Source organism: Chanos chanos, chromosome 7 (assembly GCF_902362185.1).
Source record: "Chanos chanos chromosome 7, fChaCha1.1, whole genome shotgun sequence".
NCBI classification, from domain to species: Eukaryota; Metazoa; Chordata; class Actinopteri; order Gonorynchiformes; family Chanidae; genus Chanos; species Chanos chanos.
Genome location: NC_044501.1, coordinates 19,975,490 through 19,998,018, shown reverse-complemented (window position 1 = coordinate 19,998,018; position 22,529 = coordinate 19,975,490). Strand labels below are relative to the sequence as shown.

At 39.9% G+C, this 22,529-nt stretch overlaps 1 protein-coding gene across 1 annotated transcript in view; it reads left to right on the top strand.

Annotated features, from left to right (window-relative positions):
* The window catches only part of LOC115816094 (receptor tyrosine-protein kinase erbB-4-like), an 88,456-nt gene that overhangs the window by 19,793 nt on the left and 46,134 nt on the right, over positions 1-22,529 (top strand). The window contains exons 3-4 of the mRNA XM_030779063.1: positions 2,562-2,625; positions 4,965-5,116. Of these exons, the coding sequence (XP_030634923.1) occupies positions 2,562-2,625; positions 4,965-5,116 (216 nt within the window). The remainder of the gene's footprint in view (positions 1-2,561; positions 2,626-4,964; positions 5,117-22,529) is intronic.

Sequence of the window (22,529 nt, the reverse complement as noted above, 5' to 3'; positions counted from 1 at the left end):
TCAAGTATTGGTTCATTACTTGACGTAGAGTCAGTCCCGATGTCTTAATGACAATCTATGTTTGGAGAGAAGGACACTACCTACTTTCTGTGTGTGTATCTGGAGTGATTGTGCGTGAGTCCAGATCCCAGTAGGTCATGCGATGAATTGGTGTTTGATGGTCAGAGGAGAGAATGATTGGGCATTTTTGCGGTCCTCTCAGGGTGCATTGCGTATGGATATTGGAGTCTGGGAGAGATGTGACCCATTCAGCTCCTCTGAGAGCCTGAGACAGACACACAGAAAATTAGACTGCCTGGCTTTTCTCAACTGCCTAACCCCCCCCCCCCCCCCACCCCCCCCCCCCCCCCCCCATGGGTCAACTCCTTTAAGTATTGCACACACACACACACACACACACACACATTTTACAATCCTGTAAAGTGTCCTTCTATCCCTGTTGGTCAGCTTGAACTTGCCATCCATTGTTTTCTGCCCCCAGAATTAAGACATTAACCCCTTGACCTCTTTCAAATTCAAGTAGATGTATCATATTGCTTTAGAATCGCACACATTAAATTTCCACACCTCTTTTGTGAGTAATGCACTTTATTAATTAGAATTCATATTAGTTTTCCTCAGCATGTGCCTGCCTTTGTAGTAGTGATGCAGTTTTATCAAAGTTTTAGTCTGTCTCTAGGGCTGCTTTCTCTATACTGCCACTATCACTTGTGTGGTAAGTGCTGGATTGCGGATGTATTTTCTTCTCAGTTGGATGCTCTTCATTAAATAAACTCCCTTTCAGACACTCTTTCAAGGTCTCGGGCTTAACTGACGACGAAAACACCTCCATCTGTTCTCTCTTTGATTGCCAGGGTTGCATTCATCTCTTTGATTTTTCTGTCCCTCCATTTGAAGAGTTGCATAAGATTGGCGGATGGAACTTTTTACTCTGGGCTAAATTTGGGATTTAAAGAAAAAAAAAGGCAGTGGACTGCCAGTGCTGGCATGTGTTTTATGGGTTATGGTATGGGTTATGTCGGAAAACCATGGCAGCTTTTTACTGCTGTGTTGTATAGCACCTCACTATAGATTAAGATTCATTGGTTTGTTTTCTTTTAAAGCATTTTCACACATAACTGGCCTTTGAGTCTTTAACACAGATTTATATATTTTAATCTGCAATTATCTGCACTATTCCTTTGATTCTAGCACACAACACATTTTACTGAATTTATAAATGAGCATCACATTCTTCATTAACTTAAAATAAATACATAACTAAATAAATAACCTGTCATGTTTATTTCTGTGGGGATTCTGGGGCTGAACCCTGGGGGCTCTGGTCCTTCTTCCCTGCTGGTCTTTGAAGCATTCTCAAGGCCTTTGGCAGGTCATAGCCTTGCCAAGGTGACTGTGAGCCTCTCATGTCTCTGAGTGAAGGGACAGAGTGAACCTTGTCCAAATTCCTTCTCTCATCTTTCATCATTAAATCAGAAGACAGTTAGTTGAGGGACAGTAATCAGAGAAGGACCTTGGAACAAAACTCAGTAGTTATGTGTACATCAGTAAAGATCAAATGTTTGACACATTTGCCAGTGAAGACACTTGAGTGTGTGTGTGTGCGTATGTGTGTGTGTGTGTGTGTGTGTGCTAAGGTACTTGTATGGTAATACTGAAGTATCTATTTGATCTTGTACTAGTTATAGTGTTGTTGTGAAGCTTGAGGTTCCACAAGTGAATATGTGCTTTCTTCTTTCTGTGCTGACCAACTGTGCAACTGTATTACTATATCTTATCGGTGGCACACATGCGTCTTGATATCCATTCACTGTCTTTTTTCCAAACCATCAAACAAATAAATAACCCTTCATTCCCCATGCTAGCATATTCCTCTTCAAGTGGGCCCTGTCTATCCAAAAGGAGATGAATCATTCATCCCCTTTACACATGTGTCACCTTTCATCCTTTCATTCCCTTATTCAAACGCAGAGTTTCCTTTTGTCCTTTTCCACAAGACCACTTATTAACCCATTCTTCATCTTCAGGTGAGGTATGAGTCTTAAATGAACTTTAAATTACTTTAAAGTATAAGCTTTAATTTAAGAATGTTTTTCAGGATGAAACTGCTGAAGCAAACGTGGTCTGAAGTGCAATGTTAAGCACAGAGTTAACAGTTCTGATGCGGCACAGGATACAGCCGTAGTATGACCAAGAGGGAGTATAGCGAATGTGTTAGACTCGTAAAAAATAAATTTACACACACACAGACACACAGAGAGTTCCTGTATCAGGAGGCTGTATCAGGAGGCTGTAATGCCCAGATGATGGAGCAGATGGTACAGGCTTGGGCTTGGAGGAAAGTGTGTGATTGGTGGAAACAGATGTGTTTAATTACCTGTCAAGAGCAGTCACCTGGGCTGGGGCTAAAGGGGGAATGTCTGTTCCTGAGCCTCATGTCCCCTTCATCACCCTTCATACTCCTTCCCTAACCTGCCACTGTTGGCCCTCCGGTTCACAGCTCATAAGACACGAACACTTTCCTCCTGATGGCTCCTCTCTGTGAACCTGTCTCCCCACAGGAACTTAGCTCTGATCACTCTCACACTGAGGCAAAGTGCAAAGAGCTGCTCCTGCAGTCAGCAAGTAAGAAAAAAAAAAAAAAAAAAAGGCTGTATAATCTATAGGCGCTTTCGGACCGAACAGTTCTAGGGTCTTATTTGAGAGGAACTACCCCCCTGGGGAGCTCCCCCCAAGAACTAGGGTGGCTGACGGTGGTATATCAACGTCACGCTAAGAGCTGTTGTTTACACGGCTAACCAGGGTAGCTGCACATTTTAAGTAGAAATTTAATGGCTTTTCATGACTTTTAAATACCTCTAAAAGGAAAAAAATAATACTAGTACTGCAGCAAAAGAAATCGACAATCTAGGCTAAAGTATGCACAGTTACTGAGTTTTATTGAATTTGAATGACAAAAATATTCAGTGCACATTAGATAACATAACTGCCTTCTCATTAAAGAAAATAAAACTGTATGGGTATAGACCCAGTCCAATGGGGAAAAAAAGCTCCTCCTGCAGTTACCACATTTACCAACGCAGTAGCAGTGAACAATTCAATGGGCATAGGACTTTTCAGGTGTTAGCATAGCGCTTGTGCCTGATGCTTGCTCATAGCTTGGTTGTTTTTTTTTTTTGTTTTTTTGTTTTTTGTTTTTTGTTTTTTCAAATCGTAAGCTGGATAAACACAGTCTTCTTCTAAGTTAAAATGCAGATCGCAGCCACACATACGGACACACAAGCACATACTGAAGCAGAGTGTACACTACCTCTTTAACGCACAAACAAATAGGTATCGGTTGTTTCGGAAATGGTCATTGTTGTGTGATATAAAATCCTGGTACAATAAAACTTAAAAACTGAACATGCCTCCCTTCCTACAATTACAGACATTTTAAGACATTTTTAGACCTGGATATCAAAATTAAATTTAAGACATTCTAAGACTTTATATTTTACACAAGATTTTAAAAATGGCGGTTGCAATCACCATATACCTACGTCTGGACCAATCGCAGTACACCAACGTCACCCAAGGTTCCTTTTGCGCTGCAAAAGTACCTATCCTGAAGTAGGAGCTAAAAAAGCCCCTCAAAACGGGGTTCTAAGAACTATGATCGTTCTAAGTTCCTGTGGTGCAAACACGTGAAAAAGGGGGTACTTTCTCCAACAGTTTTAGTAACTATGGAAAAGTTCCTCCGATGCGAAAGCGCCTTATGTTCCCTCTGTCTAGGGTTCCCTCTGTCTAAGACACTGATACCATAAGTGTGTCATCATCAGAGAAGGGCATGTGTAGGATATAATGGATCAAGTTCAACATATGAATGCATGTTCATTAGAGGATCATTTCATTACAGACTCATTAGTGGAGTAACCACTTGAATCGGGAGAGGTAGTTTTGAGGCTACACTATTAAATGATATTTTAAGAGGATCTCTGAAGGCACCTTTGAGGTTTTTGGTAACTCTACCCCAATAAATATCTAAATGTACATTATGCAACAAGTCACTCTCTGAATGACATTGGTTTTTTGACTGTTGCTTGGGTTCTGTCAACCCTATCTTGACTCTAGAAGCCTGTAGAGGAAAGAGAAATAACCTTTATGAAAATGACATGTCTTGGAAAAGTTGTGAAATGCATTATATATGGTGGGATAAAAAAAGTCTGAGAGCCTAGAAGAGCATTTTGGACTGTTTTTCAAATCATTCGCAGGAACTGGTTGAAACTCCCCTATTGTAAGACATAGGATTCATAACTTATTTCCCATGTATTTGAATATCATATGACTTGTGACGCTGGTGATATTACCAATCACATTACCAGTCAGGCTCAGAGATTTACTCACTCGCCATCCAAGCCGCTCATCCAAGGGGTTCACAGTGGTGCTGGAGCCCATCCCAGCAATCACTGGGTGAAAGGCGGGGGCACACCCCAGACAGGTCACCAGTCCATCGCAGGGCATACATTCAGACAAACACATTCACATGTTCATTCACACCTATGAGCAATTTAGTATCTCCAATTCGCTGGATCTGCATGTCTTTGGACTGTGGGAGGAAACCCACGCAGACACAGGGAGAACATGCAAACTCCACACAGAAAGGACCCTGGCCACCTGGTCGGGAATTGAACATGGGACCTTCTTACTGTGAGCCGACAGAGCTACCCGCTGTGCCTCTGTGTGCCCGGCTTAGTGTTTTAGGATTGTGTAAAACTATGGGAAAATATGGATCAGTGTGGGGTTGAGCCTTGTTATTTATTAAAACTGTGAGTTCTCAGTAATGCAGGAGTGTACTAAATGACAGGGGAGATATTCCATCAAGGAAATGGTCACCACACTGATCTATGGAGTCAAAGTCTCTGTTGGTTTCAGTGACATTGAAATTATGATTAATATCTTTTTTTAATCTCTCTCTTTCACAGTATGCCAAGGGACGGATAACAAACTCAGTACGCTGTCAGACCTGGACCAGCAGTACCGCACACTTCGCAAGGTCTATGAGAACTGTGAGGTGGTCATGGGAAATCTGGAGATCACTAGCATTGAGAGGAACAGTAACCTCTCCTTTCTGAAGGTAAGGTTACTGCAGGGCGCCCTGGTGAACCTGGTGATTATACCATTAAACCTTGCCTCTTTTTTTTCCCCTTTTCTGCCCCAAGCCTTCACTTGTTGGACAAAACAGCTTCTGACAGTTATATAAACTTTCACGCCATAGCTTGAGTTGAAATTGTGATTCATGTTCATAACTGCGAAGTGGAATATCAAGTTGAATATATCATGTAGATTATTTGGACTTTAAAAAATGGACTAAGTCGTATAGCAGCCACTTTCTACGGCAGGTGCGGGAACAAGATTGTGGTAGCTGCTAGATTCCATGGGCTTAAATAATGTCACTTTTGCTAAGTCACGACTTTTACTGAAGACAATACAAACACATCATCAAAAACAAAACAAAACAAAACAAAAAAACCACGAAAACAAAAACAACAACAAAAACAACAACAAGAAACGGTTACTCAAAGATATCTGCGGCAAGCAGAAGCCAGTTGGATTGTGAACAACTTATTTGCTTCCTTGGCTACTGTCCATGAAATCCCCTCTCCTCACCCCACCCCCTGCTCACCCCATCCCCTTCGAACGCCACACCCAGTTTGACTCCTGTCGTGTTTAATGAGCTGAAGTGCAGCTAATTATCCCACAATTGTTTCAAAATGGAAACCATAAATATTTCATTTAGTCATCACATCATTAGCTCAACAATTAGGCATCTGGGGGATTGATAAGAGATATCGGTAGGGTAAAAACATTAGTGCCAGAACCTCTCTCTCTCTCTCTCTTCTTTATTATTCACTGTGAGTCAGTAGCCACATGCTTACCCAACCCCGTGGCATGTGAGGGGTTGTGCAGAAGAGAAAATGGGGTAGGTGGATGACACAAAGTCTCTTCTATGAAATTATACACACATACGTACAGTATATATATATATATATATATATATATATATATATATATATATATATATATATATATATATATATATATATATATATAATTACTTTTTTCCCCCATAGCTAAGATGGAATGATGGAATGCAGTCACAGTCGGGTGTTACACAAGTCTGGTGTTACGGTTCCGTCTGTGACATGCAGACAGGTTGTTAAGTCTCAGAGTCGTAATATATTTGGAACAGATTTATAATTAGATGAGCACAGGCCAAGATCATTAGGACTGAAGTAAACACGTATCTGCAATGGAGTGGGCCAAGACGGCACGCTGCCTGTTAGGATGCCTTTCTGCAAATGAGATTTAACTGCCATGCGTCTGGCACCTGTTAGTGATATTGATTGGATGTCTCACCGTCAGGTGTGAAAATACATGATCACTTCATGTTCTCAAGCAAATACTTTGATAAGGCATGAGACAGCTTTTTGGTTCTTGGTTTAACTTTGGCTATACATAAAATATTGATAAGTAAATGTTTAAGGGATGTGTATAAACTGCCAGCTCTTCAGTGTTCACTGATAGTTTGTCCATGTTTTGGTGTTCATTGTTTGTGTGAATTGCTAACATTTCTGAAATGCTAACATTTGTAAATAAATGCAAACTCTCTTGCTTTCAGTTCTTAGCTGAATTTCATTAATTTATCATCCTCTACATCTGATCAGTTTCAAAAGCAAACGATAACATTATATTAAGCATTACCATCACGTGCGTGTTACTAATTAAGAGCGAAACAAAAGTGTGAGCAGCTGAAAGAAAGAGAGGCAGCGTTTCTGTGATGCATGCCTCCTCATGGCTGTGCAGTGGGGGCAGCAGCTGTTCTGTGGATCAGACCATTTAAATTCCTCTCAGATTCTCTGTGCCTGCCCTCTTGTGTCTACAGGGACAGCCAGGGACTCATAATGACACGCCACCACTGTAGAGCCAGCCTTGCAATGCTGCCTTTAAATATGAAAATTGAAGCAAACTTTTTTTTTTCTTTTTCTTTCTTTCTTTCCCTCCTGCAAGAGGATGTTTAAATGGCAAAGAAATAGTCTGTCAGTTTGACAGTTTGTACGAGTGTAACCCTCCTCGTTGCCTTCTGCAGGTCAACACCTGATGCCTCTATATGAGAGAGAGAGAGAGAGAGAGAGAGAGAGAGAGAGGTGCATGTCAGTGTGAAATATAGAAGGGGGAAGAGATGAAAGAGACTTTGTTTGTCATAACTATCTAGAGTCAGTTTTTCTGCCTTTTTTTTCCCCACTAAGTGGAAACAAAGCAAGAATTAATCTGATATTCCTTGAAAGCCTTTTTTCTGTAAAGTGCAGAGCTGAAACAGTAGCAGGACGTTGTACTGGGTCAAAAAAAGTAATAATACTTTCAGATTTTGTTTGTCTGATGATTATGATACAATGGGGGAAATAATGCCAGATCAGAACTTGGTCTCAGATCCTACGGCGACATGTGTTGCATTCTGGGAAGAAAATGTTCAGGAATGCCAGATTTCCACACCAACTGTTGAGATGATTGATGAAGCTCATGTTTATAGACACTACCATCTGTCAGACACTGAACATAGCAACAATGAAAAGGTTTGTGATCAATAGCTTAATTTACCCATTCGCTGTTTTATTGAGATGCAGGAAGGAGAGAGTAGTGCTAGTCTGGTCCTTTTGTTGTTCTGCTTGTCTTGTCTTACTGACACTGACAGTCCCTGCTGTCATCTGGTGTAACTATGTAAAGGAGAGATATCAGATTGTGTGAAAGGAGTCCAGTCTGGATGTCTCCTGGCCTCCCAGCACAGGCTAATTATGTTACACTTTGATTGGGTCGTTGTTTAAATCTAATCAACCAGTCTAGTGCTGTCTCCTCTTTATGCACAGTCTGAATAGAAAAAAAAAAAAAAAATATATATATATATATATATATATATATATATATATATAAAGAGAGAGAGAGAGAGAGTATGAGGGGCCAAACAGGCAATATATAAATATAATTGTGAATGTATAACCATATCTCTGAATATATAAAAGTTAGTTTATACTTTTTTTTTAATTTCTCTCCTTTTTTTTCTTCATAGACTACTGAATGAACAAAACAAGTTTAACATTAGCATAAGTAAACTTTTACAGTACAATCAAAGATAGTCAAGCAAAAACATTAAATAATTTAAATTTGAATGAGGCAATAATTTGGACTTCATTAAGGGGTCTTTATTTTCTTTGTATTAGGACCTTCTAAGTAGGGGAGCTACATTTGACAGGGAATTTGCGAAGGGATGGCCCAAAGAGATAGAGAAATAGTAAATCTCACAACAAGCGTTGGTTTCATAGAAAACCTTGATACAAAATGCGTCAGTAGCGACAGAACACCGTGTCCTTATGGCTCAATGGCAAGTTTCAGCGCACACAGCAGACTATGGAGGAAGAAGTCTGCATGCTGTTTCGCTGAGTGGGCTTGGAGAGGTGCATCAGGTCGTAAACAGGAGTAGGAAAACGTTGGCCTGGTTTAATGCCTCGACCAAAGACAGACCTCTTCCTTCGTAGTTTGGTATACGCTTGAACTTGACATTGAGCTACAAGAATACCATTAGTTAAGAGCTGGTTACGAGATTATTTACTATTTATATATATGCCACAGTCACGCCTTACACAACACAATTAACTTCCTCTTAGGTCGTCTTTCTCCATCTCTCTCTCTCTCTCTCTCTCTCTCTCTCTCTCTCTCTCTGTGCATGTGTGTGTGTGCATGCGTGTGTGTGTGTGTGTGTGTGTGTGTTCTATTAGGTCTCCTCACTGAGCAGTGGAATGCCTATGAGGACTTTATCAGACTCAGATCAGATTGTCATCAGAGATTACATGGTGTTGAGTATTTTTATCTCTAAACTATTCCGCTGGGTTAGAAATAAAGGACAGCATGCTCTTACTCTCTTTTTTCTCTCTGTTCTCTTCATCTCTCCCATCGTCACCGCCTGCAGGTGGGAAAACACAGTCAGCCATAGAGTGACCCTCTCTATTCCTCTGTCTCCTCCTCTGTTTAGAAACACAGCAGTGACTCCATCTGCTCCTCTCTCTATTTCTTACCAGTTACAACCTTTTTGCAAACTAAAGTGGAGCAGAACCAGCAGTCAGGAAGGTAGTGTGTAGCAAGTATTAGAATCCATCTTTTTTTTTTTGTTTGTTTTTCTGGGCTGAATACTGGAAATAGACTTGTCGTATGAGAATGGTGGGGCAAATCGATTTGAACTGTTTTCAGGTGAAGCAGAACTGGTGTGAATAGGCAGTGTTTACATAAATGTGTTGTGAAGCTGTATCATCTTTTTATTTTTATTTTTTTTTATTTTTCAGGAGTAAATGTGGAATATAAGAAACATGCTTTTTGTGGATCATTTTCTTCAATATCTAATTGCTAATGCTGGAGTGGCAGGTTTGAAAAAGGCATTTAGCAAACAAAGCAGCAATGGAGCCCACTCTTAGTCAGCAGGGTAAAGAGCTACACAGACATTCACTTGTTCATTCAGAAAAAAATTATTCCTACAGGCTTTTCTATGGAATGGGCTTCAGAGTAGCCTTTTTTTATGGCCAGCCAACTATGCATCCATTCAAGAGTACAATATCAATTGTGCCATTTCAAGGTTTTTTTTTTTTCTTTCTTTCTTTCTTTTCTTTTTTTTTTAATACTCTCTGAAGAAGAAAATGCCGGGATGTAGCTGAATTCTCCCTGCCCACAACAGGAAAAAGTGGTCTCTTGCATATCAATGACAGTTATAACTAAAGTAGTACTTTGATTATTTAAGCATCTTAGAAAATAAATAAGTCAATTAAAAAAAAAAAAACTGAAATAATTATAGAAGAGAAAAGTTCCAACAAAGTCCAGGAATACATGCACACACAAACATCTCTCTCTCTCTTTCACACACACACATTACACATACACACACACACACACGCACATAAAGAAAGAGAGAGAGAGAGAGAGAGAGAGTGAGGGCATACTCACATTACATCCAGAGAATAGAATAAGACAAGAATACAAGAAGACAAGGCTAAGGGAAGATGAGCCTGAGAGAAAGAAACAACAAGAAACAGGACTTGAGAGAAAACACTGAGATCAAACTGTTTTCCATCTCACCACTTTAGAGTCTTGTGTCTTTTTTGAGACCCTGGGCAAAAGAGGGGGGGGGGGGGATCAAATAAGCACAGCAAACAAAGAAACATACATCATTTTACAGCAGCTGATATCAGAGACAAACGTGAAATTAAAAGAAAGGACAATTCAACAATAACACTTTCACTAGCTGATTGCGATATTCCATATCTAATAAGTGAACTATAAATTAATTTCGGGGGGAGTTTTTTTTTAGATATTAATACAGTCAAATGATAATCAAATCAAATACATATTCAAGCATCTCTCATTCTCTACCCTGATTAGGACTGATTCTCTTCTCTAAAACTCTTCAAGAACTTGGTCAAGTCTTTTGTGAATATCTAGGCTTTTGATATCTCTCTGTCTGCCTCTCTACTTTATATCAAAGTGACTCTCATCTTGAAATATTCTCCACTGCCTCTCTGTTCCCCACACAGCAAAGGACTCCTCATTGGCTTTGCTAAAGACTGTCATGAGATTTGAAGTTGTTTTAGCTGTAATTTTTCACTGGGTGGATCAAAGTGTCTGAGATAGGGCCACATTGGGGGCCAATATAGTTGTGCATTTTGTAAACAATTGAAAACAAAATTGTGCTTTGGATTGTACTGTATATATTCACCAAAGTACACCTCACTTGCATGAATGTAATTTGTGTAGTCATTCACACGTTATGTGATAAATGCGCTGTCCATTTCTCTCTCTCTCTCTCTCTCTCTCTCTCTCTCTCTCTCTCTCTCTCTCTCTCTCTCCCTCTTTAAATTAGCTTTTGAGTTTTCACATTCTGTATGTTATCACGTTCTCAGATTTTTTGAATTAATGTTGTCCTTCCGCCCACTTCTATGGCTCTGTCTACCTCTCTGAGGAGCCTGAACCAGGAGCCTCTTGTCCCTTGCCCACAGGCTGAATCAGTAGGACTGTTATTTCATGGGAGAGAGGAATGAAGCCACTTGACACTGGCTGCCTCCTCTGTCTCTGACAGCCTCCTTATTATGGAAATGATCCAGTGGGAAACAGAGAGAGAGAGATAAAGAACAGCAGTTCAAGAGGGCTTTCTGAGAGAGTGCTAATCGTAATTGTAGCGTGAGGACAACTGCACTCTTTCACTGCCCCCCTGCTTCCCTGTCAAAGAAGCAGAGACGAGTGACAGGGAGGGGGAGAGAGAGAGAGAGAGAGAGAGAGAGAGAGAGAGAGGCTGAGTGATGCTGTGTTAGAAGTAGTATGCGGTTATGCTATTATTAAGCTTTGTTACACTGGTGTCATTGATCTCATTATTACCAATGTTAACCGCTGGCAAAGACTTGTCACATCACATGTAAAATGAATGCAAATTACACACATTTTTTCACTTTTGCTGTGGACTTCATCTACCATGAAAAGGGAACTGATGTAGAACTAATGTATTTGTCTTGTGTGTGAATTATATTTAGATTTTATAGAAATCTGTGAAACAAGAGAGTGGGAGACAGACACAGACAGAGGCAAAACAGTTGCCCTTGTTCTTGTTACCTGCTGACCTCAGGTGGAGAGAGAGTATAGCACCTTTAAGGAATACATTTATGAAAGAATAGAAAGGCTATTCTGGTCACTGATCTTTTTTTTTCTGAGTCATTTGAAATCATTTAAGGTACAGGCATGAACTGTTTCTTTTGTTTGAAGCTTCATTCCCCTGACAGAAATAACAAGCTTTATTATAAAGGATTATTATACTGTCAAATCTCAAATCTCAGTTCATGGGTCAGTATTCTTTGAATACCACATTGCTTAAATCATAATTTGCTACTAGAAGTCCAGAATGATTGTATATTCATACTAAAGGCTCTATTTTGATGGTTCCTGACTGGTACAATCTCACATCTGAAAGTATTTTAGTTGTGGCAATCCGTAGTGTGGCAATCTCATACGGTCATCATTCCTATGGCTCCCATTTTTTAAAGTGAATCATTTAAAAGGAGGGGTGATATACATTTGAATGTAGGCCTGCCCACCCAACAGGTCCCTTCACTAGTTGTCCCTTCAAGAACTATGATGTGGCTTCCATGGCATTTTGCTGAAATATTTGATGCCTGATCTTCTCAGCTTATCCTGGCAGTAAAAACCAGTAGCTATCAGAACTGGGCCCTCTATACCTCCCCTCCAAAAAAAAGTCACTAACGACTTTAGGCAAAATATAATTTTACTGCCCCATCTTCGAAACTGATGTTGTTCTAGTTACACACACACACACACACACACACACACACACACACACACACAGACACACACACACACACACACACACACACACACACACTACCAGACATCATGGAGGCTGTCACTTTATGTGTGATCTGATTTAGGCAACATTGCCAAGATTGTCATATTTCCAAGTTCACCACTAGTTGGCCAAGCACACTGTTCATGTAGTAAAGTAACAGCAGAACACAGCACCACCATTCACACAGGTAGCTAAATCGTTACACACAATAATTACTCCACTCAGCTATGAAAATGTTACACAGACAAACGGCTGCCACATAACCACACCTTTGTAACAATTACCAATGCAAAGAAAGACCAAGTGAAGACTCACAAATTAAATGCTTAACAACCATTGCTTAACAAATTCAAGACAGACATTCAAGAATCATTCAACAAGTGTGTGGAAACAAAATGCAAGCAGTCCAACGAGATGCAACACTAGCAAAACCAGCCATAAACTTTCATTGTCACTCCCCGATGACATTCACTCGAGGATAAAATTTTCAATATCCTGGTCATAAAGCTGATCACTGGTTTTCAGATCCAAGAGAACTTGCTTTTCAATAGCTATGAACGCCAATGCAGAGAGTCAGGATTGTCCTGTTGTGTTCCTTGTGCGTGTCTTTATCTGTTTGAGGGCGGAAAATGTTCTTTCCACAGATGCAGTGGTGACAGGGATCGTTAAAACTAAACATGTTAGTGCATATAGCTGATGCATGCTGTCACAAAGTCCTTTACACTGGAGAAAGAGGAGGGGGTCCGATGGGTTCTTTCCCTGAAAATCTGCCATAGAATACATGACAGACTGTTCTGTTTTCAGCCGTGGCTATCTGTCAGGCTTGAGAAAGCAGTTTCAGGGAACACAGTCTTAAAGCTGGTGAACTGTTGGGGGTCCAGAAGGGAAAGGAATGTAAGTGTGTTTGATCTCTAAACCAGTTTTGCACTTCATTTAAAATATTGTCAAGAATGTCACCGTGCAGCTTCTTGTGGTGTGAGAGAAAATCTCTGTGGGCTCCAGTCCGGTTGGCAAACCAGCGTTCTGCACAATCCTGTCATATATTTGATCAAAATGTTCCCCCTGCCCCTAAATGCAAATACAAAACTCATCCACCCTGACCATACAAAACTGCAGGACAAATGTCTTGTTTTGTAAAATGTTGAAGAGCACACCTGTGTGTGCAAACATTTCATTAGAAGTTGAAAGTAAAAAAGCAAAATTCAAAGTTGCCCAGGTAGCCATCACTTTGTATGGCAGCATCTTCAAATTCATCATGGTGGTCAACTACGTAATCAAACAGCTCCTTAAGAGCATCCTTCTTTTCAAATACAGTGCACACCAGCCTCGATGCAAAATGCCACCTGGTTGGTGCCACTGGTGGCAGTCACTTCTGACATATTTCAAAAAGCGGCTGGGTTACTTTTGACAAACGCACCCAAGCCAGAAAGGTGTGAGGAGAAAATTTTGTATTCTGTAATTGTTGCTACACCTTGAGATAAAACCAAATTAAGGTTATGTGTATAACAGCGTATAAAAGGCGCCTTTGGGATCTTTTCCTTCATCTTGGCTTGGACTCCATTCAGCCCCAAGGCCATAATGACAGCGCCGTCATAGCACTGGGCTACAAGTTTGTCCATGCATCCATATTCCTCCATGAACCCAAGGGCCAGGGCTGCTATGTCCTTTGCCCGTTTGTTGCCTACTACATCCTCAAATTTGATAAACCTCTCTTTTACGCCACTGTCTGTTACAAAATGAAGAACAAGCCATAACTGTGCAGTATTGCTGACATCTGATGAATCATCCAGCATTACAGCCACAAAAGGTGCTTTCCTTATTTCTTCTTTGATGGTCTCACTCATCACATCGGTAACAGCACTTATCAAGTCATTCTGTGTTTGACTTGAGGTTCCAGTAAACACTTTGTAAGTGGACAGATGACAGTGTAAGTCTGGATCATTTTCTGCTAAAAATAATAGTAGCTCCAGGTAATTACTGCCCACGTCATGGTCCCTAAAAGGTAACTCCTGTTTCTCAAGGAAAATCACACAGTGAATCATTTCAAAATCTCACTTTTCCACCTTTTCGTTGTGCATCGTTGTTTCTCTCTGTCTCTGTCCAGCTGTAGATCAATCATTGTGCCTCCAAAAGTTTTCATTGTAATCGTTGCCTTAAGATGACCTGCTGAGTTCTGATGTTTTTGTGCAGCCATAGTTAAACAGCTAAGATTCTTATAGCCTTTCCAATTCCACACACCCTTGTCAGTCCCAAACAACAAGCACTCCTGGCAGTACAGCCCCTTGTGTCGAACTGAGCCTGTAAGCTAAGTGTATCGTTCCCAGTTGCTAGCCTGAAAAAGGTGAATATAGTGACGGTTCACCACTGGTAAAAACCTGCATGAAGTGGCCAGGTGAACTCATCTTCTATAGGGTTAGATACTCCAATACTTCCTAAACAGCCCAGACATATATTCTGCATAGTGTCGGAAAAGTTCTACAGGGATGTTATTCCATGCTGATGTAATGGTATCATGCAGTTAGCACAGACTGAATGGTGATACGAGCATGCAGCAACAGCTTGTCCCTTCTCATCCCAAAGATTTTCTGTTGGGTTGAGTTCTGGGTAGTAATACAAGCCGCTCAATTTGAGTAAACTCATAACTATTCTGAGACAAATACATGCTTTGTGACATGCTTTGTGGTGCATTACTTTGCTGAAAGTATCCATGTGACAAAGGGTAAAATGTAGACTTGAAGAGGTGCATCAGGTCAGCAGCAATGTTCAGATATGTTCTGACAGTCAAACATAGCAGAGGTGGTGCCTGCCTGGACAGCGGCACAGAAACTACACTGAACACCAAGGCCGGAGTTCTGAGCTCAAATCCCAGCTTTACCACCCACTGGGTTACCAAGAAAACAGTTGGCTGGAAGCATAAAATATATTAGGAAAACATTTCTCACACCATTGTACCACATCTACCAGCCTGCATTTCTTACACCAAGCAGGATTAATAACATGGACTCCTACAGATTATGCCAAATTCTGATTCTCCTACCAGTAAAACAGAGGAGGTAATGGATTTCATGTGGCCAGACATCTGTTTTTCTACTGCTATAGCCCTTCTGTGACAAGAACTGACAAGTTGTACATTCTGAAATTTTTTTCTGTAAACCATCATCATACCTTGTCTGTTTGTGGCCAGCTTGTTGGTTAGCATGTGACATTTTTAGTATTCTTCTGTTTTTGACCACAGGACTGCTGCTAACTGTACTTGAGGCTGTTTTTGCATATTCACCATATTTGTGACAAGACACATCCATTTTACAGTTCCTTGAACTGTACCACAAGTGGCAGAAAATTAATTTCTTGAAGTGTTGCAGGACTGTCTGTCTTTTCTGGTCATGAAGTGATGTTCATGTCCAATTTGAGAAAGGCAATGATCTTCAAGAATTTGAATGGTGAACTGAGCCAGTTATTTCCAAGAGTCAATTTTCAAAGGGAAAAATGACTTCATGCTCAACACTTTCCTCTTTACAATTGTTTTGGGCTCACGGACATGATAAACTCTAAAGGGAGCGACCAGTTGCCACTGACTGGACGCGACTAGGATTTCCTTTAGAGCATTCCAATAGAGATGGGATTTATGATAACACAAATGCTGGGCTAGCTTTAATTGCCATTACGAACACATGGAATATCATTTCCTACACTCAGAAAGAACACTGCATTCAGTAAACTGTCAGGTTGTAGTGGATCATAACTTGTAACTGATGGACACAATGCCTTGCAGCACCTGACTACGACCTCAGCAGCTGTTTAAGCAGATACCCTGTCTTCTGCCTGCTGTGACAGCTAACAAAGTATTTGCATTCCCATGCTGGCAATGTTACAGATCTAGGCTATTGAAGTGATTACAAATTTACTGACATTAAAAATGAGTAAATGCAAAGGCAGGGGTTGGAAAAATGTGAAAACAAACAAAAACCCTATATGCAAGGCAATGTGAATACACCAAATCAGTGACGAGTAATGAAATACTGTGGCCCAACTGGTCTCAGGTCAGTGGTTGGGCAGAACAGTCACTGTTTTAACTGTGTGATCCCAGCTTGGCTAGAGCCAATTTACATTGGACACAGTTCAGTATCGGCATCTCAGGGGTGGAATGAATTCCTTACAGCAATTACAAGCTGCAGGAAATCATTCCCATCAGATGGTGTAACAATAAAAGCGTGTCATAACCGCACGATTGCCATTCGTCTAAATGAGCCCTCACTGGCATCTCTTTTAACAAAGCAAAAGAAAACAATATCGACCAGTGTTCAGATACATATCTGGGCTATTAATGCTTTAAATTAAATATGAAAGATCCATTTTAATCATTTGTTTGTACAAAGCGTGTGTAGTTAAAGCAGGGTCAGTGTCGGGTTAGGTTATCAGAATGTCTGGGTCACACGTTCGGTATGAAAGCCAGAAGTGTCAGTTCTGCACAACTTTTAATGAGATAGTGAACACGGTGACTCTGTCTGCTCATAAGGCCAAACTTCCTAAGAGGGTAGTTCAGATGTTTATGTTAAGATGAGCAGTGTAGCAGTGGCCATGACAAAGTGCTGCATGTGATGCTGTTGAATAAATAGCTTCACAGGCATCAGTGAAAACCAGTCATATTTTATATTATATACTGCATTTAAGGCTTATTGTGGTATTGCATCATGGGATGAACTTTGGAGGGAAGAGAGAGTGTGCGTGTGTGTGTGTGAGAGAGAGAGAGAGAGAGAGAGAGAGAGAGAGAGAGAGAGAGAGAGATTTGTTCAGAGAGAGATCAGAACATCATCTAGGGAGCAGCGCATACCTATCACATCCATTTTCTTGACACCAATCATTTCCTGCATCAAATATTATTATGATAGCTCCATACTCATTTTCTCAATCATCAGTCAGAATTTGGCTGATGGCTGTTGTTCCAGAGTGCCACTGTTAGTGGTCAGACGACAGCAATTGATAACCAAAAGCACCAGTACAGGGAGGTAGTCTAATAATGGGGGTAGGACATAAAGCTATTTATTTCCTGTTGCTGTGTAAAACTTTGGCTCTGGTGTACACTGATATTAAAATGAGCATTCAACAGCGCTTAATTTATGGGCCCTTTTGAAGCCGCTTTTCCCTCTGTGGATTTTTAATACAATATCAGCCTGTGACAGCTGGGATTCTGGGTAAATATGCATAGCATCATGTTGTCTGCCACACAGAGCGGAACAAACCAATCGAGTTAAACAGTGACAGTGACATTTATATTGTTTTTCTCTTTGATTGGGATGCAGAACGGGGCACAGCCGGCCTTCCGGCTCCAGTACCCGCTCAGATAATGATAATAATGACACCAAAAATACCACACGCCGCCTTCTCAGAGCCCTGGTAAAGAATACATTAGCTTCTAGTACATACTTCCTGCTTTTGGTTGTTACCACCTATACCATAACTGATACATCTCCCTGCCTGTTAATTCTGAAGGTTACAGAACCCAGCATATGCTTGAGATTCCGATATGAAAAACTGCAACATACAGTGAGAGATAGCGGAGAAGATCTTTGACAGTACCTGAATCCATTGACTTAAACAAAGGGAGTCACACATCACAAACTCACAGTGCCAGATGAGAGCTGTTAATGTGATAGATTCATGGAGGTGAAATTGAAGGAGCTCAACTTTCACTTGAAGACTCTCTGAGCATTAACACCGTGGAAGCATTAACACTTCATTCATGATTCTGATGCGATAACATGTACACTTTCAGTAATAACATAATAAGGGTAATACAAGCTAAGACATGTAAAACCTGATTAGGATTCATGACATGTAATTGTTATCTCAGTGGATATCTGAATAATTTTAATTGATCCACATGTAGCAGCCGAGGGTTGCCGGTTCGATTCCCAGGACCAACATCCACGGCTGTGTGCCCTTGAGCAAGGCACCTAACTCCACCACTCCTGCGTCTGTTGTGTGTGTTCACTACTGGTGTGTTGGATGGGTTAAATGCAGAAGACATATTCACTGCTCAGTGTGTGTGTGTGTGTGCGATCATGGAGATTTACATTTTCTTTTTACATTTTATGTTCACGTGGATGGACTACAGTGTCAGAACCTGAGTGTTGCAGAGCACGTGGACAAGTTTGGATTGGAAGTCAGACGTTATTGACATGCAGTCCTCAAAGATCATGTGACACATCTAAAATGTTAACAGCCTGGGCAGCTTCTTTGGCTTACATGTTTGTTTGTCTTTTCGCCTGAAAAGTGTTGACAGGCTGTGTGCGAGTGCAGAATTCTGTGGGATGTGGGAACTACTGTGGCAGTAACTTAATGTAATTAACATTTTCATGAGAAACAGTATGAGTTACAACCTCACTAACACAGCAGAAAATGACTGTTTCTACTGACGAGCTGAGATCACATTGTAATATCTTTTTAAATAGTGGCACCGCCATTATATATATATATATATATATATATATATATATATATATATATATATATATATATATATATATATATATATATGTGTGTGTGTGTGTGTGTGTGTGTGTGTGTGTGTGTGTGTGTGTGTGTGTGTAAACAAGTACTCTTAATCAAATCATACAGCAGTAATTCTCTGGGTCTACACCGAAGCATGGCCACCGGCCAATAACATTATTTTAATGACAAATCATCAATAGTAGTGACAATTAGCTCCAATTTGGGAGATGAGAACTTATTTACTGGTATCACAACATAACTCTCACAACATAAGTTCTCTTCTGTATGGTCAGTTACTCCTTCTCTCATTTCCCTTCAGTAAACTAAAATAAATATTTCTTATTTAGGTTTAAATGTTTAAACCCTTAAACGTTAAGCCTTTGTAAAAGATTTATAAATGGTTTGTAATTATGTTATTACTTAGGTTGTAAACACTATACATCATTGATAAATAATTATAAGCAAGTCATAACCCATGAGTCATTCACACATGGATGTGGGCTCACTGTTTGGCTAGATCAAGTTACTGCTGCACTTTTTTCTATCTATTCTGTTAAATCTCAGATCTTGCTAATTGCTTATCTGACTTCATCTTGTCCCTTTACCAGGCAGCATGTTAAACTGTCAGCTTAGTCTAATTTTTATGATCATTAATTTATGAGTTACAAACATTTGTAACTGCTGAAAGGGAGCCATATTGTAAAGTGTAAAACACATCACCATCTATTGATGAGACACTGCCATTCATAACTGGCAAAAGGGAGCCTTATTGTAAACTGTAAAACATGTCACCATTTATTAATGAGTAGCTGGGTTTGCTGTAGAGTGATGACACTGCTTTTGCTCTTTCAGCAACATGCCTTATATTCTGCAACAGCGCAAACCAGGAAGTAACACACTTAACCTGCTGACACGGTAGAAGGGAAGTACATCATTCACGCAGACAATTACATTTTCAGTACATAGTTTAATGTTATCTATCACCAGAATAAACAATATAACACAAAGACTACATGATGAACAATACACATACATTTCTACCAGACACAATGGGAAACATAAACTGAACAATAACGAATTTGGGATAAACAACAGTCCATCGGCCCAAGGCATGCTGGGAAGCTCTGCCCATCTAAACCCTCACTCACTCACTAGGATTACATTCTTGTGTTAATAATATTTGCAAGCAAACATAGAGTTAAAATATAACTGTTACTTTAAAAGCAGATAATGAAGTATGTAAAAGAAGAGTCCTAAAACTAACTGACAGATAGACAGCCAGACAGACAATACCCCCAGATTTGTTTTAGTCAGCAGTGTAAATCAAAGTTTCAGACTCTTGAAAGAAGCGTAGTAGCATGTCAGTGATGGCTGTCATAGCCCTGCCCCTGGAGCAGGAGCATTGTCACACAGAGGGGTCAGATTTCACTGACACTGAGTTGGGGTGTTGGCAAGAATTTTGAAGCCTAGACTTTGGCATTTTATAACTCTCATTGTGTGTCAATTAGAAGTGTAAAATTCGGAGAAGTTCAGACACTGCAATCTCTAATATTCAGGGTCTTGAATAAATAGACTACTCCAAAGAGGAATTATTATTCCTTGGTGAGATTTTTGTTTGGAGCATAAGCAGAAAACATGTGTGTGTATATATATATATATATATATATATATATATATATATATATATATATATATATATATATATATATATATATGGTAGTAAAGCACAAAGGCAAATTTGGGATTTTTCCCTGGAGGTCAGAAAAAGGAATGACGTCGGGATTTCTTTCCTAGCCCCAATTGAGCGTGATGAATTTCTGTGGATTAAGTGAAGCACATCCAAATGAGGTGGATTTTTCTCAAGGCACGATGGGAACTTGTGACCTGTGCCACAGCCCAGGCATGGTTAGATGATGGATGAAATGACAAGTGTGTGTGTGTGTGTGTGTGTGTGTGTGTGTGTGTGTGTGTTGCAGATGTGCTTTATATGGCTACCGCAGACTAACAACTTTGACCAGAAATGAATTCAGTTAAGTTAATTGTATTAGTATGATGAGGAAACCTGTTTTTTGAAATACACGTGAACAGTCAAATTAACGAACAATACAAATACTCCATCATAAATGTTATGTATTCACAAGAACCATTCGTATTCCAAGCACACATCCTATTAGCTTTCTTTTCCTAATAATCTGTTTGTCTGCTCCTGGTCACTCTTTCTGAATGGATAAGCAGTTCTCCATGGACTGAAAAGTCAAGGCTAAACTAGCACATGGAGGCTAATTACACTGGATGACCTGGTGTGAGACACTATTCCACTTGCTCGTAGTTTTGAAAAATACGGTCATTATAAATTAATTTGCATGACACGCTCGTGCTGTGATCAGTGACTTCAGTTTCAAAAACCACAAAAGCTCAAAAGAATGAGGCATTTGGAGAGAAGAAATGGAAATTACACGTTGCCATAAGAATGAATGATCTACACAAGGTGCCAAAGGAAGAAAAATTATTTTTGTTATTTTAGATATTTATATTAGAAAACTCCTTGCTTCACAGAAACAAAATGTAAGACTCAATAGATTGTAAACATCACTTGCATGTCAAATAAACAGTGTTTAAAATCCACGCCATTTACCAGAATATTTATCCAAGTACGCCAGAGTAACCAACAGTTATTCATACTGTACAATATGACTGTAGAAAACTAGCCAAATAGCCATCAACAGCTCCCAGAAAACCCAGGCTCAAGGTGAATGGAGTTATGTACTTCACTGGATGAAATACTTTTCATAAAACTTCAAGATATTATAGAGAGGTTCCTAAATGCTCTCACAAAATCTCAATGTTACATTCACAGACATTTCAATGTGGGCTGTAAACTATGTCTCTAATAGAATGGAAAATGCTAATAGCCAGCAACAAGCTATTAGATATTTTGGATGCAACAGTTGAACGTATTCAGTTTGGAAATATCTTCAAAACCATTACCAACCTAGATCAAACTTATCAGTGTTAATAATATGCAGGCAGTGATTAGCATGGCCTAGCAAACAACCATATGAGCATATAGCTAACTGTAAGCTAAAGTACATAATGAATAATTGTAGACAGTTGATATGCAATAGCACTTAAAAGCGTTTAATCTGTGAAGCTAAACTGAATGCAGAATTGGGGGCTTTGGTTTACCTGCAATGTAACTTAACTCAAAATAGAGGATTCAGAGAGTGGCAGAAAAACTACCTGCAATTTATCCCAAAATACTCCCACTTGTCCATTAAATGGCTGTTAAGTCAGATTGCAATGTTCAGACAGTTGAAAGCTGTCACTGCGGAGTCCACTCTGTCTGTATACAGGTGTAGTGTACTAGCTTTTCGGATGAAATTTCCATGGTTTTAGAATCAATGGGATTCTGCTTGAAAAACACCATGTGAGGCAACGGAACTCCCTCACCCACAAATGGAACACACCTGTGCTCATTTGCCTGTATTTAAGACCTGAGAGTTAGAAAGAGTGAGGCAAGGATTGGCTTTCAGGCTGATCGATAGGATAAATGGCGAATAGCAAGGTTTCAGTTGATTAGCTTTGTGAAAAAAACAAAAACAAAAAACAA